The 25,217-nt window shown below is 35.6% G+C and overlaps 1 protein-coding gene across 1 annotated transcript; it reads left to right on the plus strand.

Moving 5' to 3' along the window:
* The first annotated feature begins 1,893 nt into the window (after positions 1-1,893).
* Positions 1,894-21,604, plus strand: LOC124630814 (cuticle protein 18.6-like). Its single transcript, XM_047164826.1, has 8 exons — positions 1,894-1,911; positions 2,198-2,440; positions 10,308-10,436; positions 11,806-11,972; positions 12,912-13,061; positions 18,716-18,767; positions 20,945-21,111; positions 21,425-21,604. Exons 1-8 carry the CDS (start codon positions 1,900-1,902, stop codon positions 21,474-21,476), a joined length of 972 nt encoding a protein of 323 aa, XP_047020782.1. The 5' UTR covers positions 1,894-1,899; the 3' UTR covers positions 21,477-21,604.
* The last annotated feature ends 3,613 nt before the right edge of the window (positions 21,605-25,217 follow it).

Genomic DNA, 25,217 nt, shown 5'->3' on the forward strand with positions numbered 1-25,217 from the left:
TAACACCGTTTTCGTTGATTGTACTAAGATAAAAGATTTAAATTCATAATACCTAATGTTACTTCAATGGCAGTGGCTTTATTACTCTAATATATTAAAATGGTAGGTACATTTGGTACATAATGAAATATTCTCTTAAATTGTATTGCTTGCGATAATTTATATAAATAAAACAGCAAGCGGCAATCTACAATCCGTCATATTTCACTAAAAAAGGATACTTCAAACACTTGTAAATAGTATCAATGTAAATCTTAATGTGTACCTAGCAGAACTGGATTAGCAGGCAACTTCTAATTACGGTTACGAACACGTACATTCCTTTACACTCTCCAACTTTAAATACTGATAGTCTATTAAGGAAATTCTTAAGTGCAGCCTGTAAATTGCAGCGTCGAACCAGTTAGCCGCTGACAAAACCGAGTACCTACACATTATTCATAGTCACCGATCGAAGCCCTAGTTTCCACGTCAGGAAGTGATACCAACTGGATTGGATAGAATTATTCCCAATTTTCAAACGCCCTCAGTCTTTATGTAACAGCCTTATAACTCAAAGCTCGTAAAATATTTGTATAACAAGCTTTATCTCGGAATAATTAGTATAAAGTAGAACAAGCGAAGGAACCGCACTTTCGCTGTTGAAGCCTTCGCTGATAAATGTTGGCAGTTATTTACAAAGCAACGCTATTGGTGCTCACTGAACCCTTAATAGAATTGCTACTTCCTTATTAACAGTCTCTTTGATCTAGAAATGAACGGGCATAAATGTATGATGTAGGAAACGGTTAATAGGCCCGTTCATAAAGGTTTCTTCAATTATATGATTCAGAAAACGAACTTTCAAAATCCTAAACGAACAAAAAACTATTATTCCCCTAGTCATGACTACATCCTGCACAGACACATCCTTTCGCAAAAGAAGCATAGACACAAAGAAGTTACATATCGTATGACACATGACCACTAACTTAGCCTAATAAATACAAACGCAGACGGCAACAGACGAAGCTGCTACATCCAAAAATGAAAACTATATTTTTATCCTACACCTCGAGCTACATACAATTTATGCCATGACAATTGACCCAACTATCCCTCAATGAACATCTCTTTACCATACGCAGCGTGCAACACTTCGCACCGTAAAACTTGCGGAAGCATCCGATCCTATTCACAACGTATTTTTCTATAGCTAATAACTATATATTCCCAGTACTTTACATCATAAGTCTTGAGACTTTATGCAAACAATGTATTTCTAACAATCGACAATTACGTCAACTTTACCGAACATCCGATGATCAAAATGAGACTTTTTGCGACCAAACACTGAGAGTGAGAGACGTTAGAACGTAATACCTTGAAAACAATGGGATGGAAGCAATCATGAACAAAATTAGAAGTACGAGTTTCATCATCGCCCGTAACTTCCGATTTAACCTTTTTTTCTAGGATTATGTGACTCAAACTTAGAACATAAAGTCAAATATTGCATACACAATATTGAATGTTTATGAAGTGGAAACAGTGGATGCGATCTTATACAACTTCGATTAGAGCCACTTAATTTACTTAACACATGCTCTACATTTGCCATGTAGGTAATTATCTGAAACAAATTTGATCGTGTAGCCTAGTCCCATTAGTTAAAACAATCGCAAAAAATGATAACAATGAGCCTCTCACTTATCGTCCATTTTCTCTACATATTGTAGCGATATCGAACGTTGCGACACTCGATAAAGCGAGCAGATTGGCAATGCAGCAATTACTGTGATCCGATCGAATATCGTCGGGAATAGACCCCCTCCATGCTACCGCTTATGTTTTGTTTGTTATATAAAAAGAGTGCACTATCATACCGATACCAGTCAAGGCATTTGTGTCTAAAGCAAAATGTTCTCCAAAGTAAGCTTTATTTCATTCAAAGGCTAAGTGGGGACTACTTATATAATATTTAGGACAATTGCGCTCGACGCAATTTATGATTACATTGTCCATTTGTCAGTTTCGAGCTTAGCAGCACTTTGAAAATTCTGTGGTCTTACAATGATTACACTGCTCCGAATAAGGGTTTTGATTTATAAACAAAAGCAATAATAGAAGTTAGCGAACTTTCGCGAAGCCTAGCCAACAAACAATATATCGAAAAGTTTATAGGTAAAATTTGATTAAAACAATTGTTCCCTATCAGATCGTGCTCGCTTGCGCCCTGGTGGCGGTGTGCCAGGCAGGCTACGTGCACCACGCTCCAGCTGTGTCATCTCAGAGCATCACACGTCACGACCAGACTGTGCACCACGAGACTCCCATCCACTACTCCGCTCCTGTAGTTCACGCTGCGCCGATCGCTCATGCGGCGCCCATCGTGCACGCTGCTCCCATCGTGCACGCAGCTCCTGCCATCCACGCCGTGCACGCCGCCCCTGCCATCCACGCCGTACATGCCGCCCCTGCCCACGAGGACCACTACGTCGACGAATACGTAAGTCTCATATATAAACGAGGAAATCCTAATAAAAAACGATGCCCCATTCAATTGACCTATGAGCAATTATATCGAGCCTGCAACTTATCATAAAATTGATTGATCGCTATCGTTTTTTGCGTGCAAGTCAATCTCCTCAATATAATGGATTATGTTACAAACTGCAGGCTCATCCTAAATACGGTTACTCGTACTCCGTGGAGGACCCTCACACTGGTGACCACAAGTCCCAGCACGAGACTCGCGACGGAGACGTCGTGAAGGGAGAATACTCTCTGCTGCAGCCTGATGGCTCTTTCCGCAAGGTCACATACACCGCTGACCACCACAATGGGTAAGAAAATAATACAACTTTATTGTAATGCATGAACCCTTTTCTATTACACCAGAGACATGTCTTCACATGTTATATACCATGTAAATACGATATCCTACGCTTAACACCTAACATCTCTAAACGCCATTATCATAAACGTAATGTTTGTTTTACAGTTTCAACGCGGTGGTGCACAACTCGCCGCCCGTGATCCACCACCATTAGAACAATATTTACCCAATCTGTGATATTAGTGTTAATGTGTTCTTGTAGTCGATTGTGTAGCCTTCCATCTGTTCTCATTAATGATATTTAGTAATATGCAATAGAACATTATCTATGACAACGACTTCTATGTGAATGTATGGAGAAACATTGTGTTTTGTACAGTCTCAAAGACGATAGACGAAAGACTGTTGCAACTTGGTCAAAAATCTATCTCCTTAATTGAATTTATTAATAAAATACTTTGATCAAGTAGATAGATCAAGAGTCTAGAAGAGTTTAATATCTTGTGTAAATAATATTAAGCGTATGTAGAGCTAAATCTATCTCATGAATGGCCTGTCATAGTTGTATGTAATCTGCAAGTAACTATGTAGTTTTTCTGACCGGTGTGGGCAACATTGTAAATAGCTTAGCTTTGACCAATAAATATATGATGATAATGTAAACAGTTTTCCAATTATTTTGCAGTATTAACGGAGTGTCGGTTATTTTACCCTTTGCAGTACTTAACTCAACTTTTATGATAAGAAATGGGTAAGGGTCAAAAGGGTCTACAATTCTACATTAATTTTGATAATCCTTCAAAATGGTTTCATTATTAACTTAGGCTTTCTATGATAAGTATGTTTGTTTTAATCAATCGAAATAGTATCATGAAATTAAATACGTAACAGTTAATAAATAATTGTAACATGTACTATTAAGCCATGTATTCACTGAGAAACAATTGTTTAGAAACACTGTTTCAGAAACAATATCTACGTGTTTCTGAAACAAATAATTTTGTTTCAGAAACATATAATTTTGTTTCTGTGGACGATGTGGACGGCAGAGTTTCCGAAACATTGTTGCTGTAAACATGTACGTGATGTTTCAGAAACTGTGTATCTGAAACATTGTTTCCCAGTGAATACATGGCTTTAGTAACAGTAGTTCTATAACAAAACGTCACTTGTGACTTATTAACGGTTTGTCAAACATTATAAATTACTGAAGCTTTCATGCGTCTCAATTGTCGGTTCAATTAGCAGTATAATGTTACAATAACAAGAATCGATTCCGTGAGTGACTGTCCATGTAACTCAGATCAATTAATTTAGCATTAGATCACAAAACACAGTCAAAGATGCTGTAAACTAAAGTATTTCCTTAGTACCAACCTACTAGAAGTTAATTTCATCGCCATGATAATGTTTACTTATAGGTAAGTCAGTATACAGATTCATAGGTGAGTTAACACTAAATATACTTGAAATCAAAACATCTCAGTCTAATTCCTATCAACAAGCTAAGCGTCCGCTTAAGCAAAATATCTACTTATCACACATAGTATAATGTTTATATAAGGCTTTCTTTAGGACCTCAGTCCCGTTCACAATCTGTTTCTTAATAAAAACTGTCATGCAAACTACGTATGTATAAGCAATATCAATCGTGTGATTGAATGTATCAATCAATCTTCACCATGTGCGTTGCGAGAGGCATCTGAAGAAAACTTGTTGCTTCATTATCGATGGTAACGACCGATGTGTCAGTTTTTGTCCACTATTGTAATCGCTAATGTGATCGGCCGATTACTACAGAAAGTTCACAGTTTATCTTCATAAAGTTAAATTACTTATTGAGCCTAGTGTTTGTAATACACGTTAGCATGCTCATGTTTCTTCGGAAGGTACAGCCTTATATACGAAAATATTTTTCTTATAGAAAATAGCTCATGACCGCTCGTTCCGCTCGCGAAACGAGCGAAATACTGAGCTCTCCTGAGCTTACATGACATGACTTTGTCTCAGCTACTTTCGTGAGATAAAACATTTATACTAGGGATAACAGGCAGGGTGTCTGTCCTGTGTATTTTTAGAATTACCTCATTGAATCCAGAAAATACAAGCACCCAAGTTATCACGACATTCCTTATCCATATAATTTTTAACTTAGCTCCCTCCCCTACCCATACTTACTTCTACTGTTCATAGTTCACTGTTCTACTGCAAAGTCACAAAATGCTTATAACGTCAATCTTCTGATTGCCTGTAACGACTGTCATCCATCGTCTGACGACCGAGACTGATTGCTTAACACACTCATGAAGGCGCGAAGGGACTCGATTTATAATGTTTGATGACAAATGACATCGGAAATGTCAAATAATATGACCCGGATTTTGGATTTTCGCGTCACACTTTTTGGATCATCATTAATTTACCTTTAAGTACCCGAGACACAATGGATTTTCTATTGTTCTCTTATTAGCATACAAGAGGTTAATAAAATAATGACAGGAAATCAAATGTGTGTATTTTTGACTTACCAAACTGCACATATTTTTCTTATTTCGTACATGATACTTAACGCTAATCAGCTTAACATGTTTTCAATACAATCTATAAAAAGTTTTAGGTCCGAAGGTAGGGAAAGCAATCCAATGGATCGGAAGTTCTAGATGGTTCGAGAAAACTTTAAAACATAACTGTAATATAATTACCATACATAATGTTATTATTCCAAAACCAATATTGACATTGTGCGTAAATATCTGACCTCTGACACTCCACCTGAAAAATAATGCGGTTTACGATAACACGAAAGCAGTTGATTGAGTTCCTATTTTGGTACTGACCTATGCGTATTAGTGAGTTAGTTTTAACGTGTGCTTATTTGTTGATCAGTCTACGAATATGATTTGATATGAATGAAGATTCATAAATAGACGAACTGGTTTATCAAGTCACCTTTAGCCACACATCGGATGACGATGTCGAAAATTATATTATTCACAGGAAGTTAACGTTACGACATACTTAGTCAGTTTTTGATACCTATTCAATATCGTCGGATGTATGCATGAAATATTGATCCTTTTTAATTAATCATTCAGTTGTCAAACTTAAATTCATTTACAATTTAATGATGTGGTCTGATACGAAAGTTATTACTGATATTAATAACTTAAAAGCAACAGCATATTACTAATACCCACATTAGCGATCCGTCTTGACTGCGCATATAATATGCAACTGAATCAAAGCAGCATACCCGTATAATAAATATACACTAAAACATCTAGATAGCTCTTTGAATAATATTGCAAATGTAAATAAAAATAATAAAAAAATCTTAGTCAATTTTACTTCGTAAAATAAGTAATTCAGAGACTTTCACAACACATTTGCGTAAGTGAAAATAATTGAAAAATAAATTCAGTATAATGAATAAGTAGATCGTAAAAACACAAAAATATTTTGATGTACAACGTTCGTTCTTCAGTTGCTCAATTCGAACGCAATCTGAAATAACAATTAGCCTAGCCGTAAACGGTGATAGACGAAACAACACATTGCGATAGTGCATGCATTGGGCTGAAAGTGTTAATTGCAGAACAAGTCCAGTGGAGCGTGAGAAGATATGAGATCTCATCCAAATTGCATATCACAGCATTACCATACAATGTCCGAACCAAAATATGGAGTGAAAGCAAATGTACTGGCGGAACTAAAGTAAGGACCAACGTACCGCGCAACACAACGCAGGTAGTCCGCGGTAAACCCTATATTACCTATTTAATATTCAAACATTTAGCAATTGAGATCACACAGATATCGACTGACTACATAACGACTTAGAATTGAATATAAGTACGTTTATTGCGTACTGCGATGTGACAGAAATGCGACGAAGCGTAGGTGTTGTGGCTTATTAACGTAAATTTTTAACAGCTGGTAAACTCTTTACCTTAAATCATTGATCAGAAATCGCGGCAAATTATTTGATGTGGCAATCGCGATTTAAAGCTTAAAATCGACGTCAGATTTATGCTCTTACGAATAAGGTGAAACTCAAGAAAGTGGAACCCAAAATATCATCAGTGATGTTCATGAACCAAATTATTCATTGTGAATAATTGAATATATTATCTTTAAAGTTCCGTGCTGTGAAACAGAATACACGCTCGTCTTATGATAGACACCCGATAGGCAAATACTGATTTTATTATAGTTCAAAGCATACGAAACTTTTGACATGAAGTACCTACACCTCTTCTAATTTATAACCTCATCGAAATATCTAAATGTCAGTAAGTTTATTAATTTAATTAATTGTGATGGGTTTAATACGATCTTACAAAATCTTTATAACGATATGCAAAATGAAACGTAAGAGTAATTGTAGAGGATTATCGAGTGTCATATGTTTTAACATCTTGATTGATACGGGTTGCGAAACATTCACCCTTTGAGTTGCTCATCACAATACACCAACTTATATTGTAATTATCGAACATTTACTGACATTATCCGCTTATATGGTAACCTTATGGCACGCATGACCGAAGCTCCTATAGGTAATCACAGTTCGGTGAAATCGTCAAGCATTTTTGCTAAAACAGTTTTTGTGTACAGGAAAACAAAAATCTGAACTAAATTACCTTGTTTTTACCTTGATCAAGTACTGTTAATGGGCGAATTAAGGTAACAATGACATTGGAGTTATTTTCAACGCATGCTTGTATATGTAGTTGCGTGATATTTATATACTTTAAGTACCTACATTCCATGTTTGAATAGTATTGATATGATCCGTCATGGTTCTTACCGCAAGGTCATTACACTCATCATGTTTGATAAATCTCTATTATGTTCGCGTAAATTACATAGATTGCTCCAAGATTTCAGATTTACATTAGAGATTCTAGCCTAGGTAGTGTAACACATCAATCACGATGTAGGACGAATTTATGCATGTTAGTATCAGTATCGTGGGAATCAGACTGCAATACACTTAACAATAATGATATTATAATACACAAATGACATTATAATACTTAACACTGCAAACTCACAAACTGGAGCTAATATAACAAAACTGCCATAACATCCAATTTTCAGAGCAAATCATGCAATTTCAGCATCAAAATGAATCTTTATAAACACCACTTTATTACCTACAATAAATCGAGAAATTACTCGCAACACAAAATAATTTCCCTTATTTGCATAACAGAATAACATAAACGATAATTGATTTAGTGATGCGTAACTGTTAAATATTAAATCCTATTGCACAACAGTCACATTATTAATAAGCGTCGCCATCTTCTTATCGTTTCGAAGTACTGACAAGTTTTTAAATTAACACTCGAAAATGTTACTTTATGTAAAATATGGTGGCGATATGTAAAGGTTTCGCGTATGAGAGATGATGCGAGTGACCTTCACAGAAAGCTGCGAGCATCGCGCGGAGTCACGATCGTGATGCGAGCCGATCGGGGAAATATGCGGTGCGCTTGCGACGACTCGCTACACCGGTCCTAGTGAGGGGGGTACACTGAGAGAAGTTTGAAGCTCATTTATTAAAAATAAATTGTATAGAGGTACATTAATTATAAGGCAGCCTACTAAAATTAAAAACAGTTTGTTTAATATTTTCGTTAACCACCATTATCAGCCCTTGTAACCAAAGTTGTGACATTAAATTCCAGTTTTCAATATCACGGTCAAACAATTAGGTTTATCATGTGTACCTTTGTCCTCGTCTCAACCATACAACACAAGATCTCTTTGTACACTTCTGACTTCTGACCACTGATCTGGCTGACAGACATTATTACACAATACTGCCACATACAACCATATTTTTTTCATCTTCAATATAGTGTGTGCCACACCAAAAACAAAAATATTAATCATTTTTCTGTTATTTCAAATGGTTGCCTTTAACTTATAAAGAAATATAAACAACAAATAAAAAAAAATCATTTATTCAAACGGCGCAACAAAATACCCATGTCTGTCTGTATACATGGTACCATGCAGATATCACATCAGAAATCGAAAGCGTCATCATAAAGCTTGGTGTGTCGTCGGCCTACCGTTGCGTAAGAGTTTACTGGATCAGTCGGTGCAACCCAGAGCGCTACTTTCTTACCGGCCGATACTACGGACTTGTTTACACTGCTGTAGCTGTTGAATTATTTATGTGGCGATTATCTTTATTAGCCTTTTGTTTACGGCTAATAGACAGCCTGATTAATGCTCGTTAGTGCCTGAAGAGCGTTTCTAAACTTTGCTTGTTAACCTCGTTTTACAAGAAAAAATATTACCTTTCAAGAAGATTAAATCACTTAACTCATTATATTCACTAAGGTCTGAAACTATGAAAGCAAAATTTTTCGTCAGGATAAATAATAGAAAAGTTTCTGTATTAAGGCAATTTTTTTTTGTTACAATTTTCTAATGAAAAACTTTCATTCAAACGTGTGATTCGAATGGAATCCGAGAAAAATATGCAAGTCATGCGCGTTATAGAGGCAGTTGATGTAAAATTGATAAAAATACGATACACTAAACGGATTAGACACGCAGCTCTCATGTGCGTGAAATGTATTGAAAGGTTACTGTGTTTATAGAAGTACTACTAGAGGTGAAGGCTAAATATTTCTTCTAAGACTTAAAACTATTCTGTATACGCATAAATATACGAGCATCGGCAAAAAAGTTCTCGAAGCTGTCAAGAACACAAACATTTTCAGATATTGCATTCAATTTATTAAAGTATCAAATATCTTATTACTACACAAATTAACGCAAATGTAATCATTGCGATCAGAAAATCATCAATTTCGTGTATCTAATTATTAAGATGATGCCATTTTTTTTACATCTGCTCTAACTTGTGGAATGCAAATAGAAGAAGAATATTATATGTATGTTTTATACAAATGTAGGATGAATAGAAGAATTGAATCTTCAGTAAAACGAGCTTATGAAAACAGCTTTAACCTAACCTTGAACGAAAATGAAAAATTCGATGACGTAATTAAGGTGTAAAGGTGATCGTGTGTGGCGGTGTCATATGTCGGGTCGGCCGGTTTCTCTGTATCGGGTGACAAGGGCCCGCGCGGCTGCTTCCTCACGTATAAAAACTTCAACCCTGCCAGCATCCTTATCAATCGAGTACCAAGCTTCAGTACAACATCAACATGTACTTCAAAGTGAGGACACATCTCTTATTTATAAATGACAAAAGAAAGTTCTTCAAAACTTAATAATGGGTCTTAATTTCCAGGTCGCAATTATCAGTGCCTTGCTAGCTTTGTGCCAAGCGGGTTTGATTGACGAAGGACACGGGCAAGCTGTGTCATCGCAGAGCATAGTTCGTCATGATGAGCCTTCGCACCAGCTGGGGCAGCAACAGCACTTCACTCCTGTGTTAGAACACGGCGGGCCTATCCTGCACCATGCGCCTTTGATCGAGCAGGCTTCGTATTTGCAGCATAGTGGTCCTATTGTTCATGCGGCTCCTTTGGTTCAGCATGTGGCTCCGGCAGCTATCCATCATGCGCCGGTTGTGCAGCATCTCCAACCTGTTGCCATTGGACACAGTGAACAAGTTGAGCAGCATGTGAGTACTTTACTTTAACTCTATTGTCAGACGTTTCCCTAGGAAATAGGTCTCTATGACCGAAATATAAAAAAAAAAAACAAGTAAACTGCTGACTAATTTTTCATTTCCTTGAAAGAGGTGTGTTTAGGTTAACCATGTAAAACCTTATTCACTTTTCTATAATCACATACGTCGTACTCAATAAGACACGATTCAATTTACCACCGATCTAGTTATATTGTATGGATTTAATTAGATTTGCATTTCGAATCACAAGCATCTAGTTCATTTTAGATATCTTGTTACGTCAGTTCCGTCTAGCAACTAAACAATTACACTCGTTTTATTTTAATCATATACTTACGTACAGATGCGCACGATTTTATTAACTGTTCTTATTTTAAAATCAGCCATACATATAATTCGATACCGTTTCCTTAAACGGTTTCGCGAGAATGTGTTAACGAGGTACTTTATTGCATTTTCCCATAAAAAGGTATTTTAATTCAAAAGTTTAACATTAACACCACATCGTTTTTCAGCGGCATATTGTATTTCAGTGGCGATTAAATTACGTTATTAATTTTGTTTAAGTGTTGAATGTTTTATTTTTTTGTTTGTACACTCAGTTAATTTAATGCTATAATGTTCACTTTTGAGTAACTTATCTTTATATGTTTATCGATATTGTATTAAATATTATCTACGTGTATACATCTGCTACGCGACCGTGACCTCGTCTAACGAGTTCATCATGATTGGGTAATTAATTAATGAGGTTATAAACTCGAGTCTACGGAAGCCTAGTACCTACACGTTTCCACTGGGTCAAAGTCAAGGAAATATCTCGAACAAGCGTAGCGCGTAGCCAATCCATACACAAAGCAAGTGAAAGGTACATTACAATTACAATTAAAATTCTGTGATCAATTGATACAACCCAATTAAATATTTATTGTGTAAGCCCCTAGTTATTACAAGACTAAGGAGTTTTGTAACATGTGCACAGCAATCTATCAAGCTGTGATTGGTATTAACGTCTATTTATCAAAAACATCATTAGATTAAAATTGATCAACATTTACGCAGCAATTGCCCTGCATCTGCCAAATTGACTTTGAGTAACAATTAAATAAGTTTCATGAAAAAAGACTAATTGTTTCATCTACATGATATATTAAATGTCTAAATTAACATTGCTAGTTATTAGTTTAAGTATCACTGTTTTCTTCAAAATTAAGATAGTTATTGCGTTGTGAATTTATTGTAGATGTATGTAATGAAAAGTTACAACACGTAATGTAATTTACGACATACTAATTAATTAAAATTTTAATGTTAACTTAATTCAACGTGTTTTTAAGATTGTAAAATGTTTTTGTTGAAGGCTCCTGCTAAGTACGAGTTCTCGTACTCCGTGGAGGACCCTCACACTGGTGACCACAAGTCTCAGCACGAGACTCGCGACGGTGACGTCGTGAAGGGAGAATACTCTCTGCTGCAGCCTGATGGTTCCGTCCGCAAGGTTGAATACACCGCCGATGACCACAATGGGTAAGTGTTCTCTTAAAACCCTTTTAGTATGTCATATAATTATATGACTCTCGGTATAAGCATTTGGTTGAAATCTACTAAGTGTGACTTGTTGATAAAGTTCATAGCCACTTTGAGGCGAAGCATACGAAATATAGTTTCATACTTTATGTTTTTGTCTTTCGAAAATTCAAAGCCTCCAGTAGATGATATCATCAAGCGTGATAAATGTCACTCTGCTTGAATTTAATTATCCTGTATGTCTTTGCTGACTGTCTTAAAAATCAATGACTCTTAAATGTTAAAACCAACAAATATCTCGACCCAAGTTAAATGGTGCATGTAAACGTATATTTAAGGTGCATGCATTATGTCATGCATATCGTGTCATTGTACAATAAAACGTAACTTTGACTCCGTTTCATTAATAACATTGACTTAAATAAATAGCCTGGTAACAGCCGCAGCCTGTACGGAAATACTCACATGATAAAATTGTAACACGCTTCGATTCCATTCATATGATCTTGTTGATCATCTGTCTTGTTTCGTAACACATCGACTATGTTAAGGCCAATCCAGCAGATACATTACTAACGATTCCGAGCTGGCGAGACTAATAGTATTTAGTAATGCAATCTATTAGAGTTTTGATCTAAATCGAGTGTTGTTTCGGTCGATAACGCAGATACCATCGTTACAAAGAATTCTACAAGTGCTGCAATTGTGAAGAACACCTGTCTATCCTCAGCTCGTTATGTTTGTTGTATAACGCGTGAATAAATTGCAGCCAGACTGCATAACAATATACCATCGCTATTAACTTAATAGGGAGCAATTTACTCGTAAAATCAGTTTAGCACTTTGAGTGAAATGTATTGAATACTGTAAATAGGTAATTTTGTTACGTGGAGTTTAAATGTGTTTATGTGTGGATGATAATAACTTTATAAACTGCAGTTTCAACGCGGTCGTGCACAACTCCGAGCCGTCAGCGCACGCGGCCCCGCCGAGCCCCGCCCCTGTTGTTCACGCCGCTCCAGTTGTTCACGCCGCTCCCATAGTTCACGCCACGCCAGTGGTACACGCAGCGCCAGTCGTCCACGCGGCACCCCTCGTCCACGCTGGGCCGCTTGTCCACGCCGCTCCAGCACACTACATAACAGCCCACCACTAAACTATAAGTATTATACTGAAAATGTATTAACCTAATATTAAGTCACTATGAATACACTGTTATTATTTATACTGAGAATAAAGTGGACGTTTTTTTTTCATATTTGGCCACCTTTCATTTTTACCCAATTCAATACAAATGCATTTTATTTATTGAGTCACTATAAGTGGATCAGCAATCCACCAAATCAATCTAATGTGTATTAATGATTGATAAAGCGATTACTCAACTAATGTATGAGTACAATGTGCTGAAATCTATTAATTTGCCAGCATAAGTGAATTACTAGTTTCAGTTGGCACACGCGTGATTTACATAGAACACGAATTAAATTGGCTAACAACCTAGATTATTCGTTTCAGGATATCATTTTCACATTGAATGAATTTAAGAACCTTTTATGCTCCTGTCTATGAGTAGGTACTTTTTTCTTCCTAATTCATTACTTATCTACTCAATAACTACCAATCAAATTCGTAATTTATCGCTACAAACGTGCAGTTAACAATACTTCATAAGCAACAGATATGTATCCACATATCTGTAAAACTAACACTTACCAAAAGTAATCCAATTAAGAAGTTTATAACAAGAAAAAAATCGATTTCACGCATCACGTGGATCGAGGAAACGATGCGAATATTCAGTTGGCAGAAAGTGAACAGGTATGGTTAGATTAGCGTTGCGTCGGCGCCGGTCGGTACCGCTTTAAACAATTCGTACGCATCCGATGTGTGATGTTAAGTAACTGGCTTATTAGTCGCACTATTCAAGCTTATAGATACCCAACCATATATGATACGCATAGTACGTACCTATCCTAAACTTCAGTAAAAAAATTGCAGCTTTCAGTTGTTTCAGGCAGTTGGTAATATTATGTTAATAATAATGATCGTGCTGTGGTGAGTAAAGAGCCAACCTCCCAAGTACGAGGGCGTGGGTTCGATTCAAGTACCAATGCAACTTTTCTAAGTTTGTATGTACTTTCTAAGTATATCTTGGACACCAATGGCTGATAAAAAGGTGAAGGAAAACATCTTGAGGAAACCTGGACTATATAGTCTGAAATCACCAACCCGCATTGAGCAAGCGTGGTGATTAACGCTCAATCCTTCTCCATGTGAGAGGAGGCCTGTGCCCAGCAGGGGGACGATACAAACGCTGTAACAACAATAATGATCTGAAATATTTATATTTTAATGATGATAAACTAATTATTAGTTTAATGTATTCAATTATAACATTAAATGTTAAAATATTTTTATCTCTATCAGCCTATTTCTTTTTGATTACCTAGATGTTGTCGAAATGCACGTATTGAGAAAGTTTATTTACAATTCTGTTAAAAATAATATTTTAGCAATTTTTTAAGAAATAAATAAAATCAACAACCCAGAAAGTGCGATTAAGAATTTTATTTTAATAAAACATACAGGCCTGAATTGTGTTTATTAGAGTTATATCATAGTGATATATTTGTAATGCTGCTAAAGATTATAAACTTTTAAAATAATAACTATCACTATTAATTATACTTTTTGTTAAAAAATATTCATATAAAAGGCAAAGCAAAGTAATATCGAAGTTAAGACTGATTCCAACATAATTTGTTCTGCCGAATCTAATGAAAATGTTTATAATATATTAAAAATATGTTTAGCATTAAATTATTACATTACATCACATTTTATCAGATGACGGAAGTAGATCAAAATACGTAACTTACTCTTTTTGAGAAATCTTGATGTTACGACCAACCCATGGAAAATGTAGTTCACGAGTGTGTAGCAAAGTCACGAAATTATAAAAACATATTTGATATAAATTGTGAGACCACGAAAAGTTACAAAAAACATTCCTTATAAGTATATATTGCACTATGAGCTGCAATGGAGTAGTTGCAAAAGTTTCCTTAATCACTCTGTTAAGATATAAAATTGAACTAGGTAAAAAAAGTTTTTATTTAAATCACTCATTCCTATAGAAAAACGAAACCTCTGATGAGAGCTTTTATAATAAAAAGGGGGAAAAATATATCAAAATAATTGAGAGTAAGAAGAACATCTGGGAATCTTGTTTTTAGGGTTTTTATATATTCGGAATTATAATGATGACCTTTTGATATCAATTTAGACTTGCATATATTGTATTTCCTGCGTTTATTTTAAGTTTTAGTAAAGCGTCACTGTATTAAATGCATAAAGAATAAACTTGTATTCATCCAAAAAACATATTATTAAATAAGTAATTTGGAAGCAAAATGATTTTAACAAAAATAGGGGTACTTCCTGGTTGATATTAAAAAGGTGACTGTGAAATTAAATGTGATATTTGGTTTTGGTAGAAATTAAATTAAATTAATCTTAAAGAGATTTTTGCCTTTTCACTTACATCTTTCAGGTACTATAACGAGTTACGATTCCTGGTACGGTTTATGCCAAAATATCCCATAGCTTTCAGTAAATTTCTTAAATTATACATAAATTCAAACAATATATTTCAGCTACAAAATATCACATATAAACAGACGGGAAAACTTTTAACTTTTTACTGAAATTACTTAGGTTCAGTAGTTTTGGTGTGAAACAGCTACAGACAGACAGAGTAACATTCGCATTTAAGGATTTTTCATACAAGGATTCAAAGCTGAAATAAGGTCAATTTATCACAACTAAGTTCAGCGTATTCTAAAATAAAGACTACAGTAAACTGAACTTGAAATTACGCACAAAAATGCGCATAAACCTCACGTTATACTGAGAAACAGCTTAATTACTTAATGTATAGTGTCGAAAACCATAATACATTGTTTTATAATCCCTTGCAAGGTCGAGTTGCGGCCATTATGTGTTTTTGGTTGCTCTCGCGCGTGGCAACGCTCTACTTATTCTTAGCAATTACAGGTTAACGAGGTACCGAGGTACCTTGATGAGAGTAAGAATGCGATGAGTGTTAATATTTTATTCAACCAATTAGGTAACAGTAGGCTCTTCACGAAACTCTAAGTAAGTTTTCAAAAAATTAATTGCTCGTAAAATTCTAGTGCTAATTATTTTTGAGCAAAAAGTCGCAATTCGGGTGTTGAATCACCAACATTCTTTTAGCGTAACTTCGTTAATAAATCGATAACTCGTCAAATATATGCGCATGTATGTGTTTAGAAGGAAACTGATTATAAAGATACGTAGACTGGAAAGGTTTTCTCAACACTTGAATGACTCATCGAATTGAAATTCTCAGGAAGCAGTCTATGCACGCCTGCAGAGCGTTGATAAATATGCAACTTGATGCTCTGATTAAATGTTTGATACAAATCCATCACTCACGTCGAAAGTAGGTATATATGTTGTGGCCTTTCCAACTTAATACATATTAAAATAAGCTAAAGATCAAAATAAGCATATCGTTACAAAATATCAGCCTTCAAATTCATAAATTAATAAATTGGTTATATCTTCATCCGCTAGTTCCGATTTTCATTTATCTTATTTAGCCTTAGAATGCAGAGGATTTTATATATTCTTTTAATTTGGTTATCAATGTTTATGTATTTAAAGCATTTAAATAAAAATAAGGAGCATTTGCAACTTAGTTGTTTAATAATTTATATCCATGTTTACTTTCTAACATCTTTCTCCGAACACGTTTAGTGTCTGCAATAAAAACAATCAAATGATTTTCGAAAAAATCTTTCTCTTTTGATTTTGCATATAAAAAATTACTAAGGAATCTTGTAGTTTTGTCTAGAAACCAATATGGTCAAACGATCTCAAGTGAAAAACTGGTAGGCTCAAGAATTTTAAACTATTCTCATCTTAATAACATTTGCGGTCACGTCTTTATCTCCAGCACCGGACGAGAAAGCAAAACTGAGTATCGAGATAGAATTCCAACATAGGCCTAATGAATGTTCGTATGAACTTGATAGAATACACGAACGAAGGTAGGTGAGAGAGGGGGCTAGTGCTTAGATCTGTGCCAAAAATGGTTTTAATTCATCCAGACCAATTGTCAAAAAATATATTTATCACCTTGAACCGTAGATTGGTCCGTAATTTTACGTAATTGCTGTATCATTATCAAACTACCGTATTCTTGCGTAGAACTAGGCGGTTTGCTGCGTCGCATCTCGCCGGTATACTAATATAAAAGTGGAAGCCTTCGCTCCTCGGCATCAGTTGTGTGTGATCGTGCAGTCGGACCAAACCTAATCCAAACGGAAAATGATCGCTAGAGTAAGTGCATCCTGTGGTTTACTCCTGTTTTGTGAAAGGATTCGAAGCTAGTGAATTGGAGCAGATCGAGATTTCTTCCCGTAGTGTCCTTTTTTGTCGCCAATTTATTATTAGGAGTGCCAAAATTTTCATCAAAATATTCGAGGAATTGTTCCAGAAAATTTTAAATTTTGACATCTTCCCTAAGGATCCCATTGAGGCTTTACCCCAATTAATTTATTTCAAAAAGCCATTAGACTGGATTGCAGATTGTGTATATGTCAAAGTAATCAATTTCTTATCCTTGCAGGATTAAATCAGTAGACACAAAACACGCGTCTCCACGCAAGTCATTTGCATGTACAAAGCTGTCGCAAGCTCTCGTTGATCCCGCGCTATCTGAAGTTTCCGTCTCAATTACATCGCGCTCGTGTTTTAAATACATGTCTCAATATATGCATATTATTCGTCATGTTCTACAACATTCTATAGCATTATTTGATGCAGTATATTCGTATTTTGCAATAGAATCGCAACTTGCATCCTAAGTTTCGAAATACTTTTATTTCATTTAACATTAAATCAATCAAATGTTCGGTTATTGCTAACGTTTCGAAATTTAACTTTTTATTGAGATCGATATTAGTAGACTTGCGTTACGAACAAAACGTGATCATGTATCCAATAAATCTTTTTCATTAACTGCCTCATATAGATTAAAATCTAGAACAATTTTATCGGGCGATCTTATATCTAATACGATCTAGCAGAATATTAACTATGTAATAAAATCAGATTTTGAAATTCCCTATCGAGTGAAAGGCTATCTCTAGACTATAATCTAAACAGACGGCGCTTGATACACTACCCTAATTTACCACAGCTACAAATAAACGCAGACACGTAACAGTCTATAAATAGATATTACCTTTACTTTATCTATACCTATAGTGTTATAATTCTGTTCTATTATATTCTGTAACAGTTTCTAAATTCAAGACTAGATTGAGCAGATTTATGCTCAACCTGAAATGCATACGAACCTCTTCGTGTCTTTTAGGCTCTTTAGGCCGATGCTATTTTGCAAATGAGTGTTCATTTGCATAAAGCATCGGCAGCTCCAGAAAGCTCGCTCGGCCTTTTTTCAAAAACAACATAGGATCCTAACTTGTATTGAAAATTTTGCCGCGATTAACATACTTATAAAACCCCAAAAAAATTAATTACATTTGAATCGATTCTAGAACCTTCTAATAACCTCTTTTTCCTCAGGTAACAGTAATCCTGTGCGCGTTGGCTCTGGCCTCCGCCGGCGTGGTGCAGCTGGGACATGGGTACGGTGGCGAGTCGTACGGACACGAAGCCGTGGCGTACGCGCCGGTCGCACACTATGGAGGTCACGAAGACACGCATGTTGACTATCATGTAAGTGTTAAAAGAGAAACGTTAGAGGACTGGAAGATAAGGAGGTTTTCCATTTAAGTAAATATTATTGAGTTTTGAGTAAATGGGGGTAAAAGCGTAAAAGTGTCCGTATAAATTGAAAATGCGATATTCCGATCTCTAAAATATTATCACCCAGGAAAAACATTTCTCAGCAACATTAATGACCCAGAAACAAATTAAACGCGATCAAAAAGAAAAACGTAAAAAGTAACCTTCAGCTAATGAGCATTGTTCCCCGTTACTCGTATTAAGAGCATGTGCACACCGTAATAGTCGCTATCATTACAACACTGCACTCACTGTCGCACCAACTGGAACGTTCTCACACATCAAATAAAAAATATTGGTCAAGGATACACAAATCAAGAAAAACGCATCTTATTTTGACACCAGCAATGACTTCACGCATGTTATTAACGAGTCTATTACGAAGACACAAGTTACCCATATTAGGTACACAGTCATGCTAGTAACTGATCAAAAACTTGACACATAAAGTTATCGTTTTCGTAATCAACACGAAGCAACGTCACGACAAGTGAATTACATTCATGATCTTGCTAATTTCTATTAATTATAACAGTTACGTTAGTAGCAAACAAACTGTTGCTAATATCTCGTCTGTAAGTGGAGCAGCAAAAGCTGGTTTTGTTTCCCTAGGCCTGTGTTACCTATTTGGTTTCGTAATACAATAGTAACAAGCTAATTGATAGCTTGCATAAACCGCGCGTGTTGAACGATCCAACACAATCGAAGCTGTTTCCGGGCTCCGATGCCTATCAACGACACAGTCCCAGTGACCAGGACTGGGATATTACATCACGATAAATTTCTTACAAAATGGGAACAAGTGAATGAATATTAAATAATTATTTCGTTTCCTCCCGAGTTGCAGTAATCATGCAAATCTGCAGCTGCTATGTCAACTAAAATGCAACAAAATAAATATGTGACGAGAATCTACTGGGTCATCCCAATAAACTGCTTTATCTTACATTTATCTAAGAGCAATTAAAAGATTAGTAGCTTCCTGTAGGTTTTTAAAAAGTGATGACACATATTGGCATTTAATTTATTGCTTATCTTGCAATAAAATAGCTGTTAGATAAATACTATTTATTACTTTAGAAGAAAACATTTGTGACGTAGTAATCTTTTCTTTCTTTACAAAATGGAAAACTATAAATTGTAACTACAAAGATTGTATAACATTAGTATTCATCGAATCAAATTAAAGATCGTAACTCTCAAGCATAAAGTTCTGTTTAATCTGTTGTCGATAGTACAAGCTGTCATAAATCGCCGCCGCGGGCAGTGATTTGAAGTAATCCGCTTAGAATTACATAACGGTTCGCATAGCCAAGTATATCCCGGTCGTGACTGAAGGAGCGATAACGTAGCTGTTCCCAGGGAGGTTGCAACATTCGCGCTTAAGGCCCAGGACGTAATGACTGCCAAGATATCCAGGCCATTGGACTGTTGTTTGCATAAACTTGGTGGCTCGTGCTCTCACGCTCGTTTAATGGTAGATGTGGAATCGTTGCCGACCGATGTCGACCCAAATGCAGAGTTGCGTAAAGCGTTTGACAGTACAAGCCATTGTAGTGTATGCAACAATAATGGGATCAAGCTCGATCTCCTACACCGCTAAGGGGCAACGAACGTAGATCAAAGATTAGCACACGCGTTATAATTCCATTTTGGAAACCGTTTACACAACTGCTTGAACATTAAAAATCAATTTCCACTGGGCAACGGAGCATGATAGTAGATAACGATCTCCAACAGCCTAAATACTTGCCAAAATGAAAACGATACATTACATACATATCCGTTGCACATACTCAAAAGAAATAAAGCAATTGTAATTTTAAATTAGCTGTTGTTTGCTTGTTACGTAGGTACCAGTAGGCTCCTTTCCTTTAAAAGATCGAATGATACGACACGAAGTGACTAAACAGAACTTTTGAAATTGTTAATGAGCTCGGTACCTTTGAATACACAGATATAAACATATAATAGAGAGCTGTGAGTAGGTACAAGAATAAGAACGACTGGAAATGAATTGGCTGGCTGATACCTCAGGCACTCTTTTCTTGGGCGTACCTAAGCTTTTTGTAGGATGCAGGTAATATATCAAATCATTTTGTTGCCAGGCCCACCCCAAATACGACTACTCGTACTCCGTGTCCGACCCCCACACTGGTGACCACAAGACCCAGCACGAGGTCCGTGATGGTGATGTCGTGAAGGGAGAATACTCTCTGCTGCAGCCTGATGGCTCCTTCAGGAAGGTCACTTACACCGCTGACGACCACAACGGGTAAGGAAAACGTACCTCTGAAATCTTTTTGGTTGTCTATAAATTACTGGCTGGAATTTGATTAGCCATGCAAAATGTTGCAAACTTGGATTTAGCGCAAGCTTTTTTCTGATTTGCAAATCAATTTTTCGATTCCACTTAACAAACAAAAAATGTTACGGTTGAATAAAGAAACCCTAATTCCAATTACGCTGTACCTACTAAAATGTAAATGTATTCAATGAAAACAGTTCATAACAGCTTACATCTGGACATAAGAATGCGTTTAGCATTTCCTCGAGTTACGTCGCTACAATGTTATGTTGTGTTGCAGTTTCAACGCGGTCGTGCACAACACGGCGCCCGCGCACCACGAGTACCACTAGCGCCGGCTCGCACTGCCACTGTTTCTCATGTGATATTATACACTTAATACTTAATGTAGATAGTCTTTAGTCGACAACGACTCTTTATTTTGTAAGACTGCGGCGAAAATAAACTTTAAGAAAACTTTTGTTTTCGTTTCGATTTTATTTTTACCTGGTAAAAAATACCCTTATCTCTACTACCTTTAATATTTCAGAACTACCATGGTTCATTATGTTAATTAAAATGACATAATATTCAAAAACACAACAAGTGTTGTAGTGAAATCCTGTCATAAATCAGTGCTCACTTATTTGATTCCGATAACACATAAGCAGCATACATATTTATGAGTAATAATTAGGAAGAGAAATCCTAAACATTTTGAATTCAAAATATGGAAATGCTTATAATAAAAACATTATCTCGCGATACTGATGTCTGACACGCAAATATTAGACATTTAAATAAAACTACTTTTACGATTATCTCACGATTTTACCTATTTATTATATCCTATCGATATTTAAATTGTAAAAAAATATTCTCAAAATGCTACCAGTAATACTTGAGAGTAGCTGAAATTTTGGCACAAAGTCTTTTGTATTTCAACGTTATAGTTTTATGTTTGTTTGTACTTATTTGATTTAGGTCTATCATAAGGAAAGTTCTATTGTTTATTAATCCAGGAAAAATCATACATATATCTCTCCATATCCCAAATGAAAATCCTGTCATATCATCCTCCGAGCCTTTTCCCAACTACATATGTTGGGGTCGGCTTCCGGTCTAACCGGATTCAGCTGAGTACCAGTGCTTTACAAGAAGCGACTGCCTATCTGACCTCCTCAACCCAGTATGTACAGGTAATACAAACATAATTATAACAGCAGAGCACTTACAAATTATCTGTCCTTTCCTAATTATAATTAACTTGTTAACCTCTGTACTTACAGTCATGTACTTACCCTTGTAAAATGAAGGTACACGTGTAAAGATTTCACTAAGAGATAGGAATGTAGGTACTACAATTATATGTCAAAATATCGCTATTGTATGTGGCCCTATTCTTCATCTCACTTCACAGAAATTTCGTACGTATGCGAGTTATCAGATTGTTTTATCCTATCCTACAAAAAAATAGAAGAAAATTAATAAAGATATAATAATCAAGCAAGTGTGAATAGAACAATACACAATAATTGTTCGAGAATATCTTACAAGAATCAAAAGTATTTAACTTCAAAAGATGTTAACGTCTACATAATTAGGTACTATGTATTTCTCAAAGACTTTATCTCCTATCGTACTGAATGTAAATCTAACACAAAATGTGTAATGATAGTTTATTAAACCTCTTCCCAACTGAATTCCGCTTAACAGGATACATGCCTTGATGACAACTTAGTGAATTCTCTCCAAACCAGGGTGTGATCTGACGTCTACAACCCAGCTTCAGTATGGCAGGATAGAAATGGGTAATATAGGACTTGCGACTAATCGTATCGATTGTCTGAGAACTACAATTTGCAAAGGAGAACAAAAAAAGCAGAAGACTTTCATCAGGACCTATGTGTATATCTAAAGCAGTCGTTAGGTACTAACGAAGCTTGGCCTCTGTTCATTAACTAGAAGTGGATGTTACATAGACACCCGAAGTTTCAGCATCTTTTTATTATGGCTTAAGATAAACTTATTTCCGAAGATTTTTGACTTCATTCAAAGTTATGATCATGATTTTGGTGGAAGGAGTGCCATCCCACAATAACATTGTCGTTAATTGGATTGCCGCAACTTCGACTCAGTCAGTGATATGGAACAGTGCAAAGACAGAATAATACATATGCAATATGGAAGCAACTGAGGAGCAGGTGGATTACTATAGTTCGGCCATTCAGAGAATGCGTTCCTGACACGTCGCGATTGAACTGACGACGTAACTTTGCAATGGCGTTGCAGTTACGATAAAAATATTTTTGCTGGTTGTTTACCGTTTTAACAATTGAGGAGCATTAAAACAACATTATTATATCAATAATCAATGAATGTTATAATTTTGTGCCAAACTGAGTGTCAAATAACTTGGTAAACAATATTTTTCTAAATCTATACTGCGCTATTACAAGGTTATGTCAGCGGTTTATATTTTGTAGTGCTGTGCTAAAAATAACAGGCAAGTATCGTAATCTGTTCTTATACAGTTATAATATAAAATAATACGTTTTGATTTTCTTTTTAAGAATTGGAAAATAATGGACTATAAGACTTAATTATAACTTTTATGAAATATAAAAATAAAACTATGACCAAACCGCATTTTTATACTTAGATTAAAAATGGTAACCCCAAATGGCATTATGGGCCGCCATTTTGTGACGCTAAAACAGTCGTCCGTTGTCGTTTCGTGCGCATAGACCACGTTTTTCAAGTGTTTTCGATCTGTTTTTATTTGATTACCCGGCTTTTGTTAGACCGAGATATCAGGATTGATTCTGTTATTGATAATAATATAATTATACATGTAGGCGAAGATGATGATGAAGACACCACCTCCTCAAGCAAATCGGAGTCTGATTAATATTCTGTTCGCACATTCAATTCAATGTACTTGTAACAAAGAATAAATAAAACAATTTTATTATATGAATATTACCTTTTTTGGTTTCCACTTAAATAACTAAAATATAAAACAAATGATTCCGCCAATTTAAAACGAAAATAATCTTAAAATAATGCGGCGGTTCATTTTGAAGGAACGGTAACGAACTCAGTGTTATGTTGTGCCCATCACTAGTCGTGACTAACTGATAGGTGTCAGGAACGCATTCTCTGAACGGCCGAAGTATAACAGTCGCAAAACTTGAAGTCGTGGTGGCCTAGTGGGCAAAGAATCAACCTCTCGAGTATGAGGGCGCGGGTTCGAATCCAGGTCAGGCAAGTTTTCTAAGTTTGTATGTACTTTCTAAGTATATCTCAGACACCAATGGCTGATAAAAAGGTGAAGGGAAACATCTTGAGGAAACCTGGACTATGTAGTCTGAAATCACCAACCCGCATTGAGCAAGCGTGGTGATTAATGCTCAATCCTTCTCCGTGTGAGAGGAGGCCTGTGCCCAGCAGTGGGACGATAAAAAAAAAAAAAAAATAGGCTGTAACTGTAACTGCAAAACTTGATTGTTACCAAGTTTCGTTCAAGACTCATGCCTAACAATATTATCCATTTCAATAATTTAATCTACCCCTACATCACACTTTAACACTATGTGATACTTAAATTAAATAGCAACGTAACTATTATTATTTATCTATCTACAATATTTTGTACTTGTAACAATAAGACAGCAGCATCGTACAAATATAGATATAGAAAGCTTATTTAACACAGTCATCCGGAAATGTAAATCAATCTAAAACTAAAATGGCGCTCGACGAATATCGATTCATTGAATGAATTTTATAACAGTTCAAATAACACTGGTCTACAAAATTTTTGTCACAACAAAGGTGAAATATAAGCATTCTTGTATAATATTTGATACGTAATGGATGTCCATATCCATATATTCTACAATCAATTATATATTTCACCTTTGGGACAAAAAATATATAATAATTTGTAGATCAGTTTAGTTATACGATCTATGAAATCATGAATCACAGACGCCTGACCGATAAATAAAGCAACGATACAGTGTTGAACAATTGCTTACTAATTCACTGCAGGCGTTTTCATAATTACGTGCCGTTAAATTTTAGTAATA

This window comes from Helicoverpa zea, chromosome 5 (assembly GCF_022581195.2).
Source record: "Helicoverpa zea isolate HzStark_Cry1AcR chromosome 5, ilHelZeax1.1, whole genome shotgun sequence".
Lineage (NCBI taxonomy): Eukaryota > Metazoa > Arthropoda > Insecta > Lepidoptera > Noctuidae > Helicoverpa > Helicoverpa zea.